This window comes from Tyto alba, unplaced genomic scaffold (assembly GCF_018691265.1).
Source record: "Tyto alba isolate M040663 unplaced genomic scaffold, T.alba_DEE_v4.0 Super-Scaffold_40, whole genome shotgun sequence".
Classification (NCBI taxonomy): Eukaryota; Metazoa; Chordata; class Aves; order Strigiformes; family Tytonidae; genus Tyto; species Tyto alba.
In genome coordinates this window covers 7,492,203-7,515,181 of record NW_024881316.1, presented here as the reverse complement: position 1 = coordinate 7,515,181, position 22,979 = coordinate 7,492,203, and the positions used below count along the sequence as shown (strand labels likewise).

At 38.7% G+C, this 22,979-nt stretch overlaps 1 protein-coding gene across 2 annotated transcripts in view; it reads left to right on the top strand.

Moving 5' to 3' along the window:
• FUT9 (fucosyltransferase 9) overlaps positions 1-17,531 on the top strand; it is a 104,927-nt gene extending 87,396 nt beyond the window's left edge. The window contains exons 1-2 of one of the 2 annotated variants that reach the window (XM_032989912.2): positions 15,149-15,227; positions 15,953-17,531. In XM_032989912.2, coding sequence (XP_032845803.1) covers positions 15,191-15,227; positions 15,953-17,040 — 1,125 coding nt within the window. In that variant the 5' untranslated portion in view covers positions 15,149-15,190 and the 3' untranslated portion in view covers positions 17,041-17,531. Of the gene's footprint in view, positions 1-15,148; positions 15,228-15,952 lie in introns of those variants that run through there. The other variant, XM_032989913.2, reaches the window with a different exon arrangement.
• The last annotated feature ends 5,448 nt before the right edge of the window (positions 17,532-22,979 follow it).

Genomic DNA, 22,979 nt, shown 5'->3' with positions numbered 1-22,979 from the left:
AAAGTATCTTTTCCAAAGTCTCCTGGGAGATTATCGTATTTTATTCTCTATTTAGAAAAAAAAAAAAAAAAAGTAAAAATCTTTGAGAACCTATTAGAAGTCTCCTAGTGAAATACTTACAGTTCAGTTCAGCCTTATATACCAGTTTCAGAGAGGCTGAAATGTAATTTATTTCATTTTACTTTCATCAGCAAGTAAAAGTCATCCATCCAAAACCAGCTTTTCTGGATGCACACATTTCATTTGTTATCATCTTAAATAACACAGAAGTGCAGTCAAATTCCAATATCTTTCAATTGCACACAAGTTCCGTTAAGTAATCTTTTACTTTCTGTTTAAATGCTTATACCATGAACATTGAATAAATGCTTGCTTGGCACTCAAAAAAATAGCTTAAGGCAGGAAGACTTCCTTTAAACTGTAAGGAATTTTCTAAACATTTGATGAATGCCTGAAAAACTATATTTTCCCATTAATATTACATTATTTGGAATCTTAAAAAAAGTATTCTTCACATAGTTACACATCTAAAAATCCAAACTAACTCAATTTTTTAAAGTCCTCCTTCTCTGATCTTCAAACATAGTCTTTCTCTTCATCTGTTGTATCAATTGTTAAAAACAGGTGTCATTGGAAGCTCACTAGGAACTACAAACAAGCACAGAAATAGTTCACAGATACACTGACTATGCTAATATACCATTAGTCATAGAGCTGATATGTCATGTTATTTCTTTTCCTTTGGCAAACATACAGGTCTTGGCATATTTTACTGCTGAGATTGCAAAAAAAAAAAAAAAAAAAAAAAAAAATCAAACATGGTTAATTATTCTTGTGACCCTTTTTCTGTGGTCATTGTCTGTGTAAGTGATCTGCTTTGAATCTATATTGTAATTCTGAAATGGATTCCCTGAGTGCTTCCCCTCACTGTCGGTTGGTTCAGTTCTTAAAGAGATTTAGGTGTGCACAAACTATTTTCCTTGCCAAGAAGTAGTCGAGGCTTTGTTTGAGAACTTCTCCACAGCTTCCTGAGGATATTCAGCTCCAAACCAAGGTGAGGGTTGGACCACCCTCAGGTCCTGCAGCATGCACCCTACCTGCATTCAGCAACAGGGCTTCCAAAGCAGCCAGAGCTCCTACAGCAGCCTTAAGTGGTGCTCACGCTTCATAAAAGGCTATCCACTTTATAATGTGCTATGTATGTTTTCCTCTTTACTGCCGGCTGCCACCAGCAGCTACATCTTCAGGCTCTTTGCCACTCCTTCACCATCCAAGAAATAAAATCATGCACTCACTTCAAACACGTGCTCAAACAGATTGACATAAGGTAGGAATGACTCACAGCTAGGTTTTCAACCTCAGGATTCTAATGAATATTTCTAGCTTCTAACACTTTGAAACAAACATTTTTTGTCTTGGTCGAAGGAAGAAAAATTCATTCAGTTAATATGTGTATTACCTATGGTGTGTTTATCTACCATGCAAGTGCACATGAGCTGTGACCTGCTGATTATCCCATAATGAACACCACAGACTGAGATACAAAATATCCTCCTGCCTTCATATACATTCATACAATGCTTTTCTTGTTCTCACTTGGCCATACTTTCTCTAGCAATAAATCAGTCTGCAGGAGGAATAAAGCTCTGTGAAAGAAACCCTCTTTACTGCTGAAGGTCCTGCAACAGGAACCAGTCAGTAAGAGACTAATCCTACACAGAAGCTGAGTTCTGCTGAAGATCCATTTTCCCAGCTGGTCCGCTAGTCTCAGCAGCGCTAAGGAAGCAAACTGGATGTGTGCACTCAGGTCATCCTCCTGTCATTGTCACATGCAGAACAGAGCGAACCAACCACCTCTATGAGTACAGAATCATTTAAACAGAATAGATTCCCACATATTCTGCTTACATTTTAATCTTCCCTTTTGGCATTGCAGAGCATAATTTCAGAACAATAGATAACAAAACCAGATGCTAAGGCATCGGGCATGACACAGAAACCTGAACAGAATAACTCAGAGAATAAACAGAAGATATGTGCAAGAAACCTTTGAAAGAGTTTATTCTAAAATGTCCTTAGAATATTTTATATTTTTTTAAAACATGCACATAAGTCTTAGACCTTTGTATTGGCAGTTAAAATTAATCCACTTGAAATAGCTGCTTGAAAACAATTATCATATCTGTCATATTCATGACTCAAAACATAAAATCACAGAAAACTTGAAAGAAACTGACTGGTGATAAAAACGAAGCTGATAATCATTGATGACACTGAAAATGCAAAAAGGGGCAGAATACAAATGAAAACTGAATTGGATTTTAGGAATCCTTTATCTTTAAAGATTTCTAATCATATCAAATATATCAGTAAACATGATTGTTTGCTTATTAGGAAAGACTCTTGAGTAAATCCACCCCATTCCCCCATGACATATTTCATTAACACCCTAGACTGAGCGATTGCCTTCTCTTCCTAGCTCAAGTTTTTCCAAAAGTCTAAAGGCAGATTTCCCATCTCTGGATATGTATACAGAGGTCTCATGCATCTCGTGCTGTAAATAATCTTCAGGATTGCAGGATTCAGATTGCTGCTGTGCTTCTTGCTGAGGGAACTGTTTGAGAGCAATGCCGTCTTTCCTGTCCTCTCTGATAAAAGGGTTAAGGTATATAAGAAAGAAAAAGATTTTATTTCTCACATACAATAACCCCCACCTCCCATCCACCCCTCCCCGGCTCAGTGCCTCGGTGAATTCAATGCCCTGTTTCCCTCCCTCCCTCCGGTGTGCCAGGTTGGCAGCAGTAGCCACCCCATTGCCTTCCGCACCCGCGGGCTGTCGCCTTGCAAAGCAGCAGCACATTTCATCAGGACCACTGCCTCCGTCCACGCTCAGAAGGTTGGACAGCAGTTCCCTGTACATTCGTGAGCATATGTGCACATGTATATATACGACATACATACAGATGTATGTAAGGGTATGGATACATTGAATTATAAAGCAGAATTGGTAAGACACATTTCAGGGAATCTAAGGAATTAAGTGTGCTACCAGTACCACATAAATGGTGTGTGCACATACATGTGTGTGTATATATGCATACACACATAAGTATCTATTTATATCTATAAAATGTTGCAGGTGTGAAAACTGAGACACATTTAATAGGTGATTAAATCTTTCCTGAGGTTACAGATTGTGTGTGCCTGTGTGTATGTGTGTATACTGGAGAGTGTTTATTATTTGTAACTTGTTCCAGTGTTTAGATTCCCTGAGCTCTGACTTACATCTATCTTGCTGTCTCCTGAGTTGCCTTAGGTTTTTCATTTCTAAGTTAACTTTAATCACAAAGGAATAGCTTTTGAGCTCTTTTTTCTCACTTCTTACATGTCCCTGCAAACAACCAAAAGAACAAAACCCTAACCATACTGAAATTAATAGGTTTTTCACTGTTTCTGTGAGCAAGATTTCATCTCTGATACTTCTTGTCTTTCAGCAAATCCAGCTTTGTTGACAGAGTTTCAACTATAGTTCTGAAAAAGGGCTGTGGTTTTTCTTATCGTACAGATCAAGGGGTCATTGACTTTAAACTGATTAAATCTTCCATTTCTCTTTGCTAACTTAATACAATCAAGAAGATTATGATGTGTTTCAGCGATTTGAAACAAATATACATGCCAGAGATAGCTGATCTGAATAAACATGATATGACTAGTTTCTGGTGACATTTGTTTTAAGGAAAACACTCTATCCCACAGACTAAACTCCTTTGATGTAAATTGAAGTCATCATTGTCAAATATCTGTTAAAATCTTTATGATATTGTGAAAATCACTTTATCTTTCTGGGACTTCATTTCCAGCCCTCCTTTATTCCACATAAAGCAGTTTCAGTAATAATTTTCTGACTGCTGTGATTAAAACTTAATTAATGCTTGTAAAAGTCAAAAAGGTATTTTAAGGGAAGGCATTTCAGAAGTGGGAGTATTCATATTACTAAAGCAGCATTTTATTTTGCTTGTATGGTGCTTTTAATTTGTAGATTTTAAAGTTATTTATTAAAGGAGGGAAAATGTCATTAGTCTCATGCTATAGGTGTCTGTGAGATAGAAGCTGGTTAGTACTTAAATTAACGGAAATTAAATTCCACTCAACTAAAGTCAGATTAAGATGACAGAGAATCCAGAAAGTCCTTCTACCACTTTGCTCTTTGCCCCATATATGAGAATTGTTAGGGCACCGACAGGCTCTAATTGTCCTGACAAAGCTGTGCTGTCCTCATCAGATCAAGATGCTGTCCAGTAAGATCAAGATTTCCTAACATTACTATTATTATTGCTTTCGGTTTCAATCCCTTTATGATAAATATATTCTGGAAGACATTCAATTTTATTTGTCTGGGAGGAAACCTTGGTGGTATTTTAATCTTTATTTTGTGTGACATCTGACAACATCCGATCACGAAGCCCAAAGGCTGCAGTCAAAAACCAGCTTGTGTGCCGAGCATTAGCATGTCTGGCTCTCAGACCAAAAGCCTTGATAGGGTGCCCAGATCACCTATCTAATGCAGGAAATTAGTTATGCACTTCAGGATGGAGACACACAGCACAAGTAGTGGAAGAGGCTAGATGTGTCTTCCTCCATCCCTCACCATGGCACATCCAGCACTCTGAAGGAATGGATCTTCCTTGGAATGCAGAGCTGGGAATTCTTCTTTGAGGTCAGGGAGCTAGTCCCTTTCTTTTAGGAAGAAATTGAAACACAGGCAGAGGCAGATTCACCCAAAATAGAGGCAGATTTTTAACATCTTTCCAACAAAGGAGATTCAAACTAACTTTGCTACCCTCTTTTTACAGGTTTGTAAACTGTGCAGGGAATGAAACTGACTCTACCCTACCCTCTACTGCTGCAGATGTGTCCCTGGGCATAAATCATTAGGGAGTCAATAGGTAAGGGACAGAAAGAGGTCAAGGGAAAACAGTAGTGTCTTGATTAGCAGCTAGGGCACCAGTAAGGAGGAAAGGATTCTCCGCCCCACATCCTGAAGCTCTTCACACATTTTAAAATCGGCAGCCACTGTCACCTAAGGAGCTAGGAAATCTTTAAGGAAAGTCAGATATCTAGGTCTGAATCACTTCAGGCTGCAATAGCATTCCCATCTAATAGGACATAGCTTCAGCTGTGGCATAAAGGGACTTCATCCTATGCCTGTTTCTTTTAAAATCAGATAAATAAAAAGCAGCTGCTGCCACTGCGTTTAAGATGGAGTCTGCTCTTGTGGGCACATCTACATCCTTAGGGCTGAGAGCTGGGGGAATAGCTAGTTTATCGATTGTGAATGGTCCTTCCTGGTGAAGAATGAGCCCCTCCTGGGGTGTGCTGGCATCAGGCTGCTAAGTGCACAGGAGCCTGAAAGGCAGAGGGCCAGGGAGAGTTTAAGCATGGCTAGCATTAAGAGACAAATGAACAGAGGTTTTCAGGGTTGCAGTGTCAGAGCCAGACACCAGCATTTCCACTGATCCCTGCCAGTGGTGCCTATTTCTGGTCTGGGGCTCCTTAGGACTTGGGGTAGCCTAATCAACCAGGGATTTAGGTCCCTCCTATTATTCTTGTCATCAAATTAGTCTTACCCACATTTGCTAAACTGTGTTAACTGCAGGGATTCACAGTTTACAAAGGCAACTGCTTGCCATCTTTTTTCTTTACACCAATGTCCTTAAAGCAGAGGAATACAGAATTAAAGTGACCTCATATTTAGCTCTTTTTGTAACCCTTTTCCAATTTATTTCCCTTGATCTCTCTCTTTCTCCTTGTATTTCCTCCTAGCTGTCTCTGCTGACATTCTTTAGAAAGTTACTTTCTGAGTAAGATGGCTATATAAAGTCTTCCTCACGTAGTAGGTACAAATGAAAACTCTTTCTTTCCCCTGTTTAAATACCTGTTTCCAATGTGTACATTAGGGTTGTATCAGAGAAAGTCTATGGGCTGCAAACCTCAAGATCAGAAAAAGGCTGTTTGGCAAATTGTATTTCTAAGATATAGTAAATAATTTTATATTAAATAGTTACTGTAGTGATAAAAATTTTATTAATTCATTGAAGAATTTTTGATCTATTAAGAGTGGAATAATGTACGACAGTAAAATCCAGTAATTGAACATCAGGATGAACTGCTTTACCTTACAATGCAAATATTTAACAGGTTTTTTTAACAAGCATAAAAGGAACACAATAGGCTAAGAAATATCAAATGGCTTGAGTCTCTTCAAATGAAGTATGATCTCCGCACTAACTACTGATCTGCTTTGCACAATGTACTGTCAACAGCCTGCGCAAAATATTCTTCATTCCCGTATTCCAACCTTGAGAGTTGCTCTCAGAAGCATGGGTGCATATGTTAACCTGGACAGTAGGTAGTAACAAGAAAATATCACCTTAGAACATGTAGGTGTTTGTAACTACTGGAGGATTTTTTCAGACTATTGTTCCTTCAACCCATTCCTCTTATGTATTTGCTATTTCTTGACTGAAGGATTTCTTTTTTTCCTCTTCTACAGAAAGAATCTTTTCAGTGACTTTTTGTTCAGCTTTGTATTTCTCAGCTTGTTATGCTAGTAGTTCCAGCTCTCTGCTCTTCCTTTTGTTATGCACACAATAAGACACTCCAAGAAATTAACCACTGGTTTCTCTCAACTGCGATTTTGTTTTCTCAGAGGAGTGTGCAGTTTGAGAGGTTTAGGGTTTGTTATTTTTGCTGGTTTTACAACCTATACTATCTAAAATATATATTCTGTTTAAAATATGCTTTCAGTCTTGCTATTTAATGTTTTAAGTTTTGAGGGATTACATTTTTGTTTCTGCTTGTGTGTGTGCATATGTTTAAACTTCTTATAATATTATTAGGAATTATTCTGAATTTACTTTGTATGGAACTTCTCTTTCTCTCTGTGCATGTTAAAAGTCTTCTGTTCTTGTTTTCAGTGTCCGAACTTGGCAAATCTTTCTAGTGGCTTACTTATTTGTTTGCTCCCACAAAACGAAGCACTTCATTTAAGAGTCTTGTTCTATAGTCATTTTGGAGTCTTGTTTTATAATCACCTTCTCTCTTATGACTACCAGCCTCTTTCTTTAAAATGTTTAGCACTACCAACACAAGTCACCTTGAAAACATAGCTCTTGGTGCACGATGGGAAAATGATTGGTGCTATTCTTCCATTTTTCTAATTGTCCATAAATTTAGTGCTGATGTCCTTACATTCATGAGTGCTCTACATTACATCACTTACTTGAATTGTGCTTTTCATAGATGGAAAATAAGCAACCATCATTTTTGGTACTCAGTATCTTATCATAATGAAGGACTTGCATTCTCTATACACAGACGCTAACCTGAAGCTTTGAGTCACTGATGCTCTTTTATGAAAGCTAGAGCAGTGAGGAGCTCTGCTCAAGTCATTTAGACAACAACTAGCAGAACCTGGATAAGGACTTTTGGCCACTGTTGACCAAAATTAGTTGCTTTTTTGCTCAGAATAGTCAAGAAATCCAATTCAGTTGGCTGGATTTCTAAAACAAATGCCCATCCTTCTGCCCTGTGATGGAGAGAAGGGAAAAAAAAAAAAAAAAAAAGTATTATTTGCAAAGAATATGGACATATTTTGAAAAAATAAGCTTACAAATATTAACCTCTCTTCTCCCATTTTCCTTCTGACTGTATTAGAAAATGCCACTCTCTCAGCTATAGAGCAGATTGCAACTGCTTTGAGCACTTCGGTTTCTTTCTTTTCTCTCTAGGGCAGCTGTTGTCTCTCTGCAAGTAGCACCCAATAGCACTTAAGACTTTGCAAATTAAAGCAACAACATTGACCTACATCCTAAAAGAACAGTTGCATCAGTACAGATCCCAAACCCAGAGGTATAATGAGTTTCTTAAGGAAAAGGTGCTAGGCAGGCAGGAAAGTGAAATGTTAAGTAGAGATCAGATTATGAGGACTTTATGGTATTTTTTAGAGGCCTCTCAGGTTTTCTTTTTAGGCTATAGAGCTATCTCAGGAGTTATGCTGCCACAGGCAGAATCCTCCAGATCTATGCAGTTGTATCTGCAAAAAAAGCAGCATTAAACCCCAATTAAAATTTTCGAGCTTGCCTATGCAGCAAGATTCAGCAGTGTAACTACTGCACACAGCCTCTAATCATATCTACACAAACAGCTGGTGCTTAGAGCTCCAAAAGTCTTGCTTTGCCACAGAGTAATGTTCCCTACAGTAAGTGTTTGCTATTATAAGCACGCATCCTCTGCTCTTTCCTGGTTTCGATTTGTCTGCTTTGCATGGGGAGGTGTTTTTCCATTGTACTGGGGAACTATATACGAGGAGATCAGCCAAAAGCGACTATGATTCTGGGATGTGGAGTTTAGCACACATGCACAGCAAAGCCTATCGTTCTTCTGCCACTTCATGCTCCATCTCTGTTTGGCTTAGCTCACACCATTTTCACATATATTGTGAGTTAACTAGGGCTTTCTGGTGGGCTGGTGGCCATCACAAATACACAGCTTCTGCAGGTATGTTATTCATACTCTAGCTGGTCGGCTGCAGTTTTACAAGCCAGCCACAAAGCTACTGAAGAGCTCTTTCTGCAGTTCTGGCGGAGTCAGAGAGAACAGCAGTTTGCTGACCCCAAACCACGTGGAAAGAAGGGAGAAAGAGACCACTTGCTTCTGGAGCAGCTTTGCTTTGATCAGCTTCATTTGGTGCAGAGCGTTTTCAAGGCTTTTGAAGGAAGTGTGGACTGGCTTGTGCTGCGTAGCTAGGATGAGCTTTATCTTCAGGAAGATTAAAAGCACTTTCCTGGCAAGGCAGATAAAGTTTGCTACTAAGCTACCACGATGAAGAACTCCCTTTTCTGTAGCTAGCACAGTATGGAAAGCCACCACCCCTTTCACAGAACACTATCGGTCATAAACTAGCTGTGATGTGGACAAGCCAACGTGGAAGTTAAGGTAAAAAAGGTCCTGTCTCTGCATGTTACCAAGTCTGGCAATGCTGCTGAGGTTAATGATAGCTTTGCATGCATGTATTTTCCAGTCGTGCCAGGGAGGGAATGGAGAGTACCCTTTGAGACAAACCTAGAAGATCATAATTAGAAAGCAACACAGCTGCACTGTGAAGAGGGGTGTCCTAACACAAATACCAGATTGTCTGGAAAAGTTCCTTGCTGATAGGATTTATTTTTTTTTTCATATGTGGCAGTGGGGGTGGAGATAGGTCACTCCAGTATGGACAGCAGCACTGTATCCATTTCCCTCTGCTATTCTGAAAGACTCTCTGTCCTGGCTAATGCCTTTTGCTGTACTGTGCAACGCAGAAAGGAACCACTGAGCTGTTGCCTAAGCAGCTGGAGAGTGACAGTGTGTGACTGCCGTGGGGAGGAGGAGAGGATAGATGATAATCACAGGGGAAGGCTGGGGGCTGCTGAGCCATAGCAGCATGCTGTGTGTTGCACAGCAATTGGGAGAAGGGAGCTGAGAATAGGGTTTTCCTCAGCAAGGCCTGAGGGGACAAGATTCAGAGATTCCCAAAAAAGCAGCAGTACCCCAGCTAGAATTGACAAGAAGCTTTACATTTAGCCTCTGAAAATAGGGAATTTTTTGTTGCTGTTGTCCACACAACTTTTCAGTTTCCTTCACATTTTCACAGTGTACAGTATGGCTATTTCTAGTTTTCAAGAGAAGTTTCAAGATGGGAGATTTTTTTACTCATTTATTCAGCAATTCTTTACAGTTTTAGACTGCCAGCTTGTGTTTCTATTAGGTGCATTTTACAAGAATCTGTGTTTAATATTATCACTGAGTACAAGGCTGGAAGGAATCAAGTGAGGTCATTTAGCCCAGCCCCAGGACCTGGGGGCAGAATCTGATCTCTCATTGCTTAGTGGTGCTTGTCTAACCTGTTCTTAACAGTCTCCATCATCCCTAAGCAATCTATCTTAATGGCTACCTGTCCTCGGGGCACTCTTAGATCATTTTTCTAAAAACGTACAAAATAAAAATTACTGCTGTTGAATAAAACGATTCTATACTGTTCTCAAAGTGCAAATACACAAAACTGGAATCTGAGGAACTGAACAAATAACCTGAAAGCAAAGGAGGTGGAGAGGGGAGGAAAAAGAATGTTGCAAACAATAGAATAAAAATATGCAGTCTGAGATTAGCAGCTCATTGAGCTTTCAGCCTTTAACTGTATGCAGCTCTGCTTAGCCTTTTCGTACTCGGACTGCTTTCAGAAATCTGTGGCACAGGCATGGAAAGGCGTGGAAGCAAGCCCATGTTTGGATAGTGGGGGGAAAAATCCACCATTCTGGCTGCAACAGAGGAGTCATAACTGGGAGTGGTGAGAGTTAATTCCAATAAAAGGAAGCTTTCTTCAGTCTCATAGAGCTAAAGCAAAAGCAGTTTGGGGCACATCCACACAGCAGTGACTTGGAGATAAGAAGTCACACTCTGGCTATCCGGAGGCAATCAATCAGTTTCCTTTTAATACTGCAGGTGGAAAATGCTCCAGCTAATTGGAAGTGTGGTCTAAGAAAACACAGCTCTTAGCATAAACACAGATAGGTCATAGCTGAGTCTGGTGAAACATGCCGGAGGACAGGGAGAGCAATTTCAAATGAGCCTTCTTTCTAACAATAACAATTGTTTGCTTGTGATTCCTATCAGTTCCCATTGCATTTGACTGTCCTTTCTATAGTCCAGGAGTATCTACCTAGCTAGCTGTCTGCTTCTAAATGCACCTACCTCCGACACCTCTGTTTGCCTCTGTCCTGCTTCTCAATCTTGATAAATCCTCTGTGCCAGAAATGCCAAGTGATGATGAAGATAAGAGTTAGTCCTGAACACATAAGAATTCTTAGATGAGAAAAGTAACAAGTGATTTTTTTTTATTCATTATCCAGTGTCCATGATATAAAAAATATTTGCTACAGCTTAATTTTAAAATACTGTCCTCTTCCTTTGGAAATTCTCAGTACTAGACCAGTAATTAAAGTTATACTTCTGCAAGTAGTGATATGTTTTGGGCTACTGGCAAAATCTTGAGGATATACCAGAGAACCTGGTGTAAAAATATACCAGGAAAAAAGGTACTGGTATTATTGACCAAAAAGGTTACATTTTCTCCCTCCTGCAGTGTTGCATAACCCAAAAAACCTTTCTGGAATAAATGAAAAGTCACTGTTGTAAGGAAGCCGTGATGAAACAGTTACCATAAAGTTCCATTTTATTTCTTAGTGAACATGATGATCCATTCACAAAACAGATATATTTTTGCAAGCCTTGCCTGGTGTACTTGGGGTTAACGTTGCTGGTACCCTGTTACTATCTCCCTGTTTATGTTGCTACTAAATGGAGTTGCTTGCTGATGGAATGCCAAGTTTTGCACTTAAAAAGGAGCCTTGCTAAGTTTTGTACCAAGAAAAATAGTCTTGTACTGATGAAATACTATAATTTCAACTTGGAAAAAAAAGCACCTAGAAAATACTTGCTATGCCACAACACTGAAATGTACTTTATACCAAAACTGTCAAAAGTACCAAATTCTTCCAGTTGGCAAAAGTCTCAGTAAACACATTTCTTTGACAAAGTTTTCTTTTCAGAGCCTGGCATGCCAGAGATTAATGGGGGAGGGGATCCACAAAAAGCAAATCTGTGATTCTGTGGTAGAAGGACTACCATGAAAGAGGAAGGGTGAGCTAAGGTTACTTGACAGGATGTCTTGTAACAAATGTCTCCTCAGAGTCACCTTTATAGTGAGAATTATACCAGGAGATTGATGGTGATCTTGGTCACAAAAAAAGAAGGAAATAAATAAATATGGAAAAGACTCTACATTTTAGAGAATATGGTGAAAAAATATTCCATTAATTCTAGTGGACAACTTAAAAAATGCAACCTATACTTCTTAGCAGTATAGACAAGCTATTTCTCAAGAAAATAATACTTGTCCGCAGGTGCTTACCACATGCCTTCACTGTACTGCTGCCTGAGTGTTTAGAGGACTTGGTCCCAAAAGCCATGAAGACAGTTTGCTAGTCCACTTCATAGGTTTCTCAGTCTGCTTTATAAAGCACAGAAGTTATTGCATCTGAGGTTAGCACTTCATCCTAAAAAATTACTGCTATTACCAGTGCACATCTTAATAGCTATTACTGGAATTAAAACAAAATGGAATAGAAAAATAGAATTCCATGACAAAATCCTGTCCAGCTCCTCAGGGTACAGGTAAATGATATTTTTAGGAGTCTGCTCAGGTCTTCTGCTTCCTTGCGAACCTATTATTCCAGGTTTTAATGAGTCTTGGTTTTACAACCCTTTTCCACTATCCCATTTGCAGTAGCTTCAAAGTGAAGCATGCCAGTGATGCCTATACTTCTAATGGATGTATGAGTCTGGGTAATGAACAGCTAGTTCTCTGTATCCAAAGAAGGGAAAAATAAAAAGGACTATCCTGACTGTAGGCTCAGTAGGTTGTGGTGAAAGGTTTTGGTGAAAGAACCATGATCCCAGATCAGGAGGGGACACATCAGTTCACAGGGCAGCAAAGCAGTGCAAGGAAGCAGATCTGGAAGGTATAAACTAGGTAAACTCACCTGTTTAGTGTTGTGAAATGTTAATATTGGTACGCTGGGTAGCGCAAACAGCAAGTGTTTATCCTCACATTGTCACTATAATTCAAAAGCTTCCTACATAAATGCAACACTGTGGACATAGTAGAATTTCAAGCAGAGAACAGAATACATAATATCTGGTCATTTCCTATGTAGCAAGAAATGACATGTGATGATGCAGGGTTTTTTATTAGTTAGCTGAAGAGCTTAGTGTAAAATAATCCCTATCAGAGACACTTGTGTCAAAGGGCTTTTAACTGGAGGGTGACTAAGTTACAAGGCACAATGTTAAGGTTCTTTTCTGGTTTCTCATCCATTTTAATCCCTAGAAAATGATCAGTCTCTGTGAATAGACACCTTTTCCAAGCTATTGTTCAAATTCAACTCACGCCATCTGTTCAGCAAAAAGATAATACATACCTATTCCTTGTGTTGATTTCAGTAGCACAGAAATGAAGAACCGAGTTACATGAAGATCAGCTCAGCCTCTTGTTTTCCCCTTGAGCTTCAGCTCCTAGAGCTGCTCAACCTAAATCCCTCCTTCCTTAGAGACCCCATTCTGACTTTTACTGTAATGAGGCAGGGAAGCAGACTTCTGCTCTCGTGGGTCATAACCTCCCTTCTAGACATATTTTCCAGTAAAAATCAACATAGACATAGGCTAAGAAAAGCCAATGTGATGTTGCTGTAAAACTACGTATTTCTTTCAGAGAGATTTAAACTGATGAGGATAACGGACACAACAGTTCCTCCCCTTTTGCTGAAAGCAGAGGTTAGAAGCTGCTAAACTCGGTCCTAAAGAAAGGGGCCAAGACAAAAGTCAGACTCAGCATACCACCATGTTTGATACAACTGCAGTGTGAGTTCCTGCCCAGGCCCTGGCCGCGGGAGCTCTCTGTGGGGAAAGGCCGAGACCGCTCCAGGCCAGATGAGGCCGGTTCCAGCCGGCTCCAGTGGGCCCAGCCAAGATGGTGGTGCCTCTGGGAACGCCTATTTAAGAAAGGGACAGTCAGTGAGTAATGAGGGGGAAAACTGTGAGAAACAGCCCTGTGAGCACCGAGGTGGGAGAAGGAAGATGGGAGGAGGTGCTCCAGGCACTAGATTCCCCTGCAGCCCATGGAGGGCCTGGGTGGAGCAGTATCTACACTGCAGCCCAGGCAGGACTCCGCACCAAAGCAGAGGGATATGCCCTGAAAAAACTGCAGCCCGTGGACAGCCCACACAGGAGTAGAGGGTTGTTGTTTTTGTTTTGTTTTGTTTTTTTTTTTTTTTCCTGAAGGAATTGTATCCCGTGGGAATGACCCATGTTGGAGCAGGGAAACAGCATGAGGAGGAAGAAGCAGCTGAGAGAAATCATTGTGGACTGACTGCAAACCTCCATTCCCCATCCCTCTGCACTGCTCAGGGGCAGGGAGGAGGTAGAGGAGTTGGAAATGAAGGAGGAAGCTGAGCCTGGGAAGGTGTGTGGGGGGAAGATATTGTTTAAAATTTTGCCTTTGTTTCTCACTATCCAAATCTACTTTAATTGGCAATAAAATACATTCATTTTCCCCAAGCTGAGCCTGTTTTGTCTGTGACAGTGATTGCTTAGTGACTGCCCTGTCCTTACCTCAACCCACAAGATTTTCGTCTTATTTTTAACCTTGTCCTGCTGAGGAGAGGGAGTGAGAGGTGACTGGGTGGGTGTCTGACAGCTAGCCAAGATTTACCCACCACAATAACTAAAACCAGAATTAAGTCCATGTGCCTTCCCAAAACAGGACAGACATTGTAGCAAATTCTGTTTTCCTCAAGATACAGTGTTATAGTAAAGCTGTTACCTCCTTTTTACTTTCCTCAACAATGAATGTGAAAACATTTTTGTTGTAACTGTAGTGCTACACCCACACATCAGTTTTTACACTCAAAAAGCAGCAAAGTTACGTTGGCATTAGTGAACCTCTGAATCACATTCTACCATGTCTCCATTTTGAATGCAACTACTTATTTCACAGGCTAGAAGAGGTGAGCTATGAAACTGGCTTAAAAGGCCTGAAATCATCTTTCTGCTTTCTGCAACTTTTTTTTTTTTTTTTTTTTTTTTTTTATGTATTCATTTGTATATTATATTTTTTAAGTATGTATTTAGGGTTGGGATTTTTATAAATTTTTTTTGTGGAGCAAGCTAGTTAAGATAACAAAACCTAAATAATTGAAAAATATGCAGAAAAATAAATCCAGACAAATTTTATAGTCATTGAAATGCACTGTAGAATTACCTTTTACAGTAGTCCAGTATATTCAGAACACTTCTTTTCGGTAACTAACTTCCACTCCTTTTTCCTTTTATGTCGTATTGCTCTTCACATGGCTTACTGTTTTTATTTTTAGAACACCTCTGAGTTCTAGGGCTACATTCGGGAACAAAGGATAGCAATAACCAACCACTAACTTTGCTAGATTTCACAAGAACCATATGGAAAAGATGTTCTGGAAAGAGATTCATCACTTCTCTCAGAAGAGACAACCAGAGAGAGGACAAAGGAGGCCATATGAACTCTTCACCCCCTTTTTCCCACAGGAAAAATGGTACCTCACAAAGATGCATCATATCTCTACTTTTCCTAATTTTTAACACAGGGATGTGTCATAAAAAAATAATCAAATATTTAAGGACACCGTTTTACTCATCTTTCTTTATGTGGGAACTATGAGAAGCTGCATATGGGAACAGAGGAGCTGAGAACCACTGTTGCCACTTTCCTTCCCTAGTTGTTTTAGGAGTCCTCTGGAGAAGGCATGAATGTAGCCATCAGGCATGAACTAGTTTTCTAACAGTCTTATTGATTACAGATTTAAAGTTCCAGTTCCTTCCTTTTTCATTCCTCTAATCCTATATCCTCCATATGTATGTACACACATATGTGAATGGACCAAATCTGCAGCATGTTAACCCTTACGCAGGCACAAAGACAGAATCAGAGTAATTTTGTCTGTCTTGTGTCTCTTAAACTATTAGCCTAGGTTCTAAGATATGTACTGATTTACATCAAGTAAGAGATGCATTAAAATCCTGTTTTGAATTTATGTTATTTAGCTTTTAATGTGAAGAGAAGAAATAATGTTGCTTTGTCATGAATAACATGCAAGAACCAATACCTTCTCCACTCACAGGAAATTTCTGAGGTTGCAGCTCTGTGATATTGAAGTTCTATCCATTTTGATGTCTGATGGCTGACTGCTTTAACAGGACATATATACGTAATTTAATATCTGACATAATTTTCTCTTTGTCTTCCTCTCTTTTTTCTCAGAACAAATTATGACATCGACATCTAAAGGAATTTTCCGGCCTTTTTTTATTATCTTCATTGTCCTTGGTTGTTTCATGGCATTTATACTAATTTATATCAAACCAACAAACAGCTGGATATCTGGTCCTATAGAATCAGCCAGTTCAGTTTTGAAAATGAAGAGCTTTTTTTCTTCCAAAACTGATAATCTTAATGAAACTACTATTTTGATCTGGGTTTGGCCATTTGGTCAGACATTCGATCTAACATCCTGCCAAACAATGTTCAATATCCACGGGTGCCATCTGACCATTGACCGGTCACTATATAACAGATCCCATGCTGTTCTCATTCACCACAGGGACATTAGCTGGGATCTGACTAATTTACCTCAGCAAGCCAGGCCACCATTCCAGAAGTGGATTTGGATGAACTTGGAGTCTCCAACTCATACTCCACAAAAGAGTGGCATTGAACATCTCTTTAACCTGACCCTGACTTATCGGCGTGATTCAGATATTCAGGTGCCTTATGGCTTCATGATGGTCGGTACGAGTTCCTTTACATTTGAAGTGCCAAGCAAGGAAAACTTGGTCTGTTGGGTTGTAAGTAACTGGAATCCTGAGCACGCTCGAGTCAAGTATTACAATGAGCTTAGCAAATACATTGAAATCCATACCTACGGACAAGCCTTTGGAGACTACGTCAATGATAAAAACTTGATTCCAACTATTTCCACTTGCAAATTCTACCTTTCCTTTGAAAATTCAATCCACAAAGATTACATTACTGAGAAACTTTACAATGCTCTTCTGGCCGGATCGGTACCAGTTGTTCTGGGCCCTTCCAGAGAAAACTATGAGAATTACATTCCAGCAGACTCTTTCATACATGTGGAAGATTTCCTCTCCCCCAGAGAGCTGGCAGAGTATCTTCTGATGCTTGACAAAAATAACAAGATGTACCTTAGTTATTTCAACTGGAAGAAGGATTTCTCAGTGCATCTTCCCAGGTTCTGGGAATCACATGCATGTCTTGCTTGTGACCATGTGAAAAGACACCAGGAATACAAGTCCATTGGAAATTTAGAAAAATGGTTTTGGAATTAATGTGTGTGTGCGTGTGTGTGTGTGTGTGTGCACTTTTTTGAAGAAGCCAGAAGAAACTTCATTCCAAGTGGAGAGGAAAGAAAAAGAGGAAAAAAAAAGAAGGAAAAGAAGGAAAAGAGAAACTTATGTCATGGGTCAGCTATCCTCTCTTGGCTATCTTATTTATATTTTGTAAGAGATTTTAAAAGATCATCATCAGCAGTCATCAATACTCAGTTTTAAATTATAATGTACATACTAATTATGTGCACTGAAGAATATTTGATTGTTTACTATAATTTTTAAACAAGATTTTCCACCTTTTCTGTGAAATACGTCTGAGTCTTACACTTAAAATAGCCATTTTTAACACTTTTTTTTTTTTTAATTATTTTTAACATTATATTTGCTGTTTAACTTATTTGGAAAATGAGGACAAATTTTCAAATGCCAGAGAGAACTTTAAGAACATAAATTGCTGTTTCAGTCTGAAATGTGTGTAATATTTCAAAAGACAGTAAAATTTTTTATCGTTCATCTTACATTTTAAGAACAGAGTAAATTTCAATACTTGTCATTATTCCAGTGTGATCAATTGCAGCCCTTTTTAAGGGTGATGAACCTAAAAATATAGTTTTTAGAAGGTATTACAATAGTAGACATCTTTTGTTTCTAAAAATAAGACATTTCTTAACAAATAGCTCCATTAAGTTAGTTCAGTAATACATCTGTTCTTATCCTCTGAAGAATAAAGAAGTCAGATAAAGAGATGAACAACCTTAGTGACCAAAGCCCATATTCAACCAATTTTTGCGTGTATCTAAATGTAGCATGTCCTTAAGTCTCATTGTGTCGCAAGTATTATTTACCTGAACCAGGGCTGAAAGTGGTGTTATACTGATACAGAGATAAACAGATTTTAACATAGGCATTTGATTACGTCAGCCTCATGCACTGAATTCAGCTGGTGATAATGGATTTTCAGAAATAGCTTGTTGAGAAATTTCAGCAATTTCTCTTATATAATTTCTTGATTAATTGTCAATTTGTCCCCAATTCTGTTAAAATCTCTTGGACTTTAATTGTGGCTGGACAACTTGCTGTTATGGCTCATGAATGTGGAAAAAAAAAAAATTATCAGTCTATTTTCTGCAAGAAATATGCTGAAAATCAGTAAATAAGTTATCAGGCTGACATATTCAACCATTCAAATCATTAAGATAATGAATTTTTGGTTTTGAAAATATTTTATGCGACAGATATAAACAAATGCACTCTTAAGAGCAGCAGTTGCTATCAAAATTTGAATATATAAACAGGTTCTTAAATTTGCTCTGATAGCAAATACAAAAATGTGATGATTGTCACGATCATTTAAAATGTCTGCTTTTATCATGTGTCATTTGATTTTATTTTTTCTTCCAGCTAAGACTTAAATATCTGATTGCCATATATATTCATATGTACAAGGTTGGTTTAATGACATAAATGTATGGATATGTTTTGTTATCAAGCAAAAGCAAATCAGCTTGGTTTCTCAGGTTAAAACGTTACAAACCGCAACTTCTGCTGAAAAAAAAAAAAGTCTAACTAGAAAAAGTTCAGTTTATGTGACATATGACTGATCAAGCAAAGTAATTGATCAAGTACTTAAGATTAAACTTACAGACAACAGTGTTGCTAAAGTAAGGGAATAGAGATAAACAATGATAAACATTTAGCAAAAGATAAGGTGATTTGACAGATATTTTTTTTACCCCAGGCTGGAATAGAAACACCGAAGGCTGTAAGAGAAATGTAGTTAAATTTCTAAAACAGGAAACTCCATGGAAAGGTTATAGAAACACTTGTGCTCTCCCTGTGGCTTCAAAAGCTGTATTCTGATCCAGATATTTATTTATACTATTTACTGCTGTCTTTAAAAGCTAATTTGCAATATACTGTGAGCCTCCTAAACTTACCAGCATTCCATTATGAAACAAGATAAGTTTACCTTGCAAACTAACGCAATATAATGAAACCCAGTCTTCTCAAAACAAAGTGCTGACATGTATGTAACGTGGGTAGTACTTCTATAATTTTGAAGGCAAGTGGCTATTGTCTACAGTCTGTCCTGTAGGACATCATACCTTTTGTTTTCAGGAGGACTATGAAATTCTCAGTGACTGAATATGCCACTGCTTTGGTTGGATAATCTGATTCCCTTGATGATGGAATTTGGAAGTTCTTTGCATTGATCTCAGTGGAAGTACATTCACCCACTGGCAAATATGCACAGTCCCTCATTTCATTCATCATTTCAGATAGTGGGAGTTGTGCTGTGTCTTACAAGGCCTTATGTCAAATCAGACTGGTTTCTTGGCATCAAGATTCAGCCAATAAATTCTTAAATTAATAACAAGTAAGCACAATAATAAGATATATGACTTGTTACTACAAATATCGATTGGTGTATACACAGGAAAGTTTTGAAATATATGCTAAATTTTAATCCCATAAGTAATGTCATTAGCTCTGTGAGTACTGGATCCAGGAGGCATGGCTAATCTTAGGATGAATTTCAAGAAATGTGAAAGTGTTTTGATGGAACTGGAAAGAGAGTTGTTCTCTTCACAGAAACTCCACACAAGGCTTGTATACTTTGCCTTCAGGATGCATTGCTAGAATGGTATCAAGGATTAATAAAACAGGAGAGAAATCTAATCCAGACTGAAATGACCAAGAATCATGACCAAATCCTAAACAAGACACATGATCCTAATGCCTCACTGACATTCTTGAAGAGTGTGGGCTGGAAAATAAGTGAGTCAGCCATTTTATGAAGATTTTAAGATCTACAGGTATCAAGCCTTAAGCAGTGTTGGATATAAAGAGCTTTGCTGACAGAAGATGAAGCGTCTTTGGGCATGTCCAGCCTAGGTGGTAAATGATGTGAAGCAGCACATGTAAAACATCTGGACTCCATGCATGCATAGAGGCGGTCTACGTAGACCTACCCACCCAACTCACAGAAGGTTGATTCCAGTCTATATATATAACATTAAGCATTGTGATGTCTGTGCTCCTTCAGTGAGCTACCCTACGTGAACAGCTGGCACAAATAGGCTCAAATAGTAAGCCACTGTGAAAGAGAATGGAAAAAATAATTATGGAAGGGTCAATTACATGGAATTAGTTAAAATAGAGAGCAAAGTATTATTTATGTTGGTACCACTGGCAGAAGAGAGTTGCACAAGAAAAGAGAAAGGAAATAAGAGAAATCACACAATTTCCTACTATTTTCTCAACAATTTTATTCCAGACATTCAGTTTATTTTATTTGACAGCCTACAATAATCTTGCATATGCACTTGTCACAAGTTAAACTCGGCAGTCACTGAAGACAGAGAGTAATCATTATTCCTTCTTTTACAATGACTTCTTTTGGATGTTCTTAGGCTCTCTGTTGTGCATAGAGCTATCAACATTACTGCCTCTCAGTGTGGAAAATAAGACCCAAAACAGATAAAATACTAACTGCAGAGGCATTTCTACCCCACTGAATGTGAATAGACATCAGACAAAACTGGCAGCAGATCCTTCTAAAGCAGAATTTTCCTTTCATTTCACAGGCACTCAATGACCACAGCAGCTCTTGCTCAGTATGAGATCCCCGTTCCTTAGCAAATCCTGGTTGCCAGTTTCTTTGAATACCTCTTACCATCTGAGGTGGCTGTACTCACAATGAAAAAGCAGCCTGAGCGAGGCCCACAGAATGTGCGAGACACAACCAGCAACATATTTGTCTTTTAAGAAACTGATCAAATAAAATGAAATTTGGACTAAGAGAGCATGAATGTGGGGATTTGTGGAGTTCGTGCATACTGAGGAAGATATGGGAAACTGGCACTAGTGAGCAAAGTAAACAACTACTTGCTGTTTATAGCTGCTCGTGTTTGTTCCTCAAACTGGGCTTTTAAGAAAAAAAAAATAACACGTAATTTTCTCCTATCTTGAATCAAGCAAGCTTCAGTTAAATAGCCAATAATTGTTGCTGATTATTCAAAAATGGGACTCCTGTTGGTCTTGTATTATCAGTTTTATTAGGTAAAAAATAATGTTCAGGGGAAGAGTGAAGTCTGTCAGTAAACCAATCATATCTCTTATCTGACTTCAAGAATCTTTATTCTTATTATCTTTTTTTATTATTATTTTGAAGTAAATCTTCATGTCCTCATGCAACAATACTTTCTGGGCTTGATTCAAGAAAGACCTTAAGCACATGCATATGACCATGAGGCTCAGGCATGTAATTAAGTTTAAGAGCATTTTAAATGTTTTAATGCATCAGAGCTTCAAACAGTATGTTTTTAATGCTTTTGGGAATTGCACCAGAGACCATTGTCTATAGCCAACAGAGGCCAATTTGTGTAGCCTCTTTTGCATCCTGTGTGTCCATCCTGTAAGTAAACTGGCTGCTCCGAACTGGAAACTGGACTAATTCTGTCTTAGTGCCTATGCAATATACCTTGGCCCTACTCTTCTGCTTCAGCATGCTACATGTGCCACTGTCACCTCGTGCCATCCACTCAGCACGGCACTCCCCCTTACAACTTGACTGTGCTGTGCAGGATGAGTGAATTTGTGTGTGGCATAAGGAGGTGAGGGGAGCTGAGGCTTGCTGAGATGTTATTTCGAGGACTGTCCTAGGAAGAAAGCATAAAACTTGGTCATGTGTGCATCCTTTTAATCTGGACTGAGTGTGTCCTAGAGAGAGTCAGTCTCAGCCATACCTGACTTTCCTTTTGGAGGAAAATTTTTGGTTCAGTCTAGGTGGGACTTGGAGTGATCAACTGTGTGTGCAAAGTGGGAACAAGAGGTGTGTCTGTACAGGCTGACAAGGAGAATTCTGACCTATTTAAACCAAACGGTGAAAGTTAATCAAATACTCAAGTGTTCCCTTGGTCAAAACTACTACATTATTAAGAAGAGAGTCCAGGGGAATTATTTGTTTATCTACTAGTTGGTGGGCTTTTTATTAATATTGGCTGACAGTTGTGTTTTGTTTGTTTGTTTGTTTTTAATAGAAGTGATTTTTAAATGTTAGAAATCAATCGATATGATTCATACAAGGTAGCTATTTCAGCTTTTTCTTTTGCACCTTGCTCAGGCAAATCTTCCACCAGAGTCAGCAGGTGATTTGGGAGATTCCCATGCTAATTATAAAGGATTGAGACAAGGGTGGAATGGCTTGGGTGAGAAACAACCTTTTTATTCATGGATGTTTCCCTTCTAATATTTGAATAACTATCTCTAGTGTTACAGACAATTCTATCTTCAGAGATTCAGTGTATAATTCATTCTGGTTAGATATGTTCATAAAAAGTCCAGAAATACCAAGAAATTTATTAAACAAACCATGCAGTAGTAATTTTATTTCATGGCACAAATGCCACAGAGTGATACAGATGATAAAACCATAAACTCATGAGGAATAATTAGACCCAGAGACATCACCCTGCAGTTTTCGTATTGGAAAAAGTCATTTCATTACTCTATTGGAAAGGTAATTAATTGCGAATCTTTTATGTCACCATATTCTCTATGCAATTAACTGAAACCAACAGTCTGTGCATGGTGAATAGGTCAGAGATTTGCCCACGTGGCAGAGAGCGTTTCACCTGTAGGTTAATAATCTGAATTATGAGTGGGCTAGTACAGACCGCTGTGTGGCAGCCTCTAGTAGATGACTCGGTGATCTCAGTCAAGTTTCTTGTTCCTGCTTTCATCCAAGGAGGGAAAGAACTGTCCTGAGACTCATTTGACATCTTCTGTGCATTTCTCAGCACGCTCAGGGGGTGCCTTAGGACACTCTCACTCTTGCAGCCTATACCGTGCCTACTTATGGTTATGCAGAAGACTTTGCTGTTCCAAGTAATAAGACTATTGACAATTTTTGAGGTATGATGCCAGTCTGTACA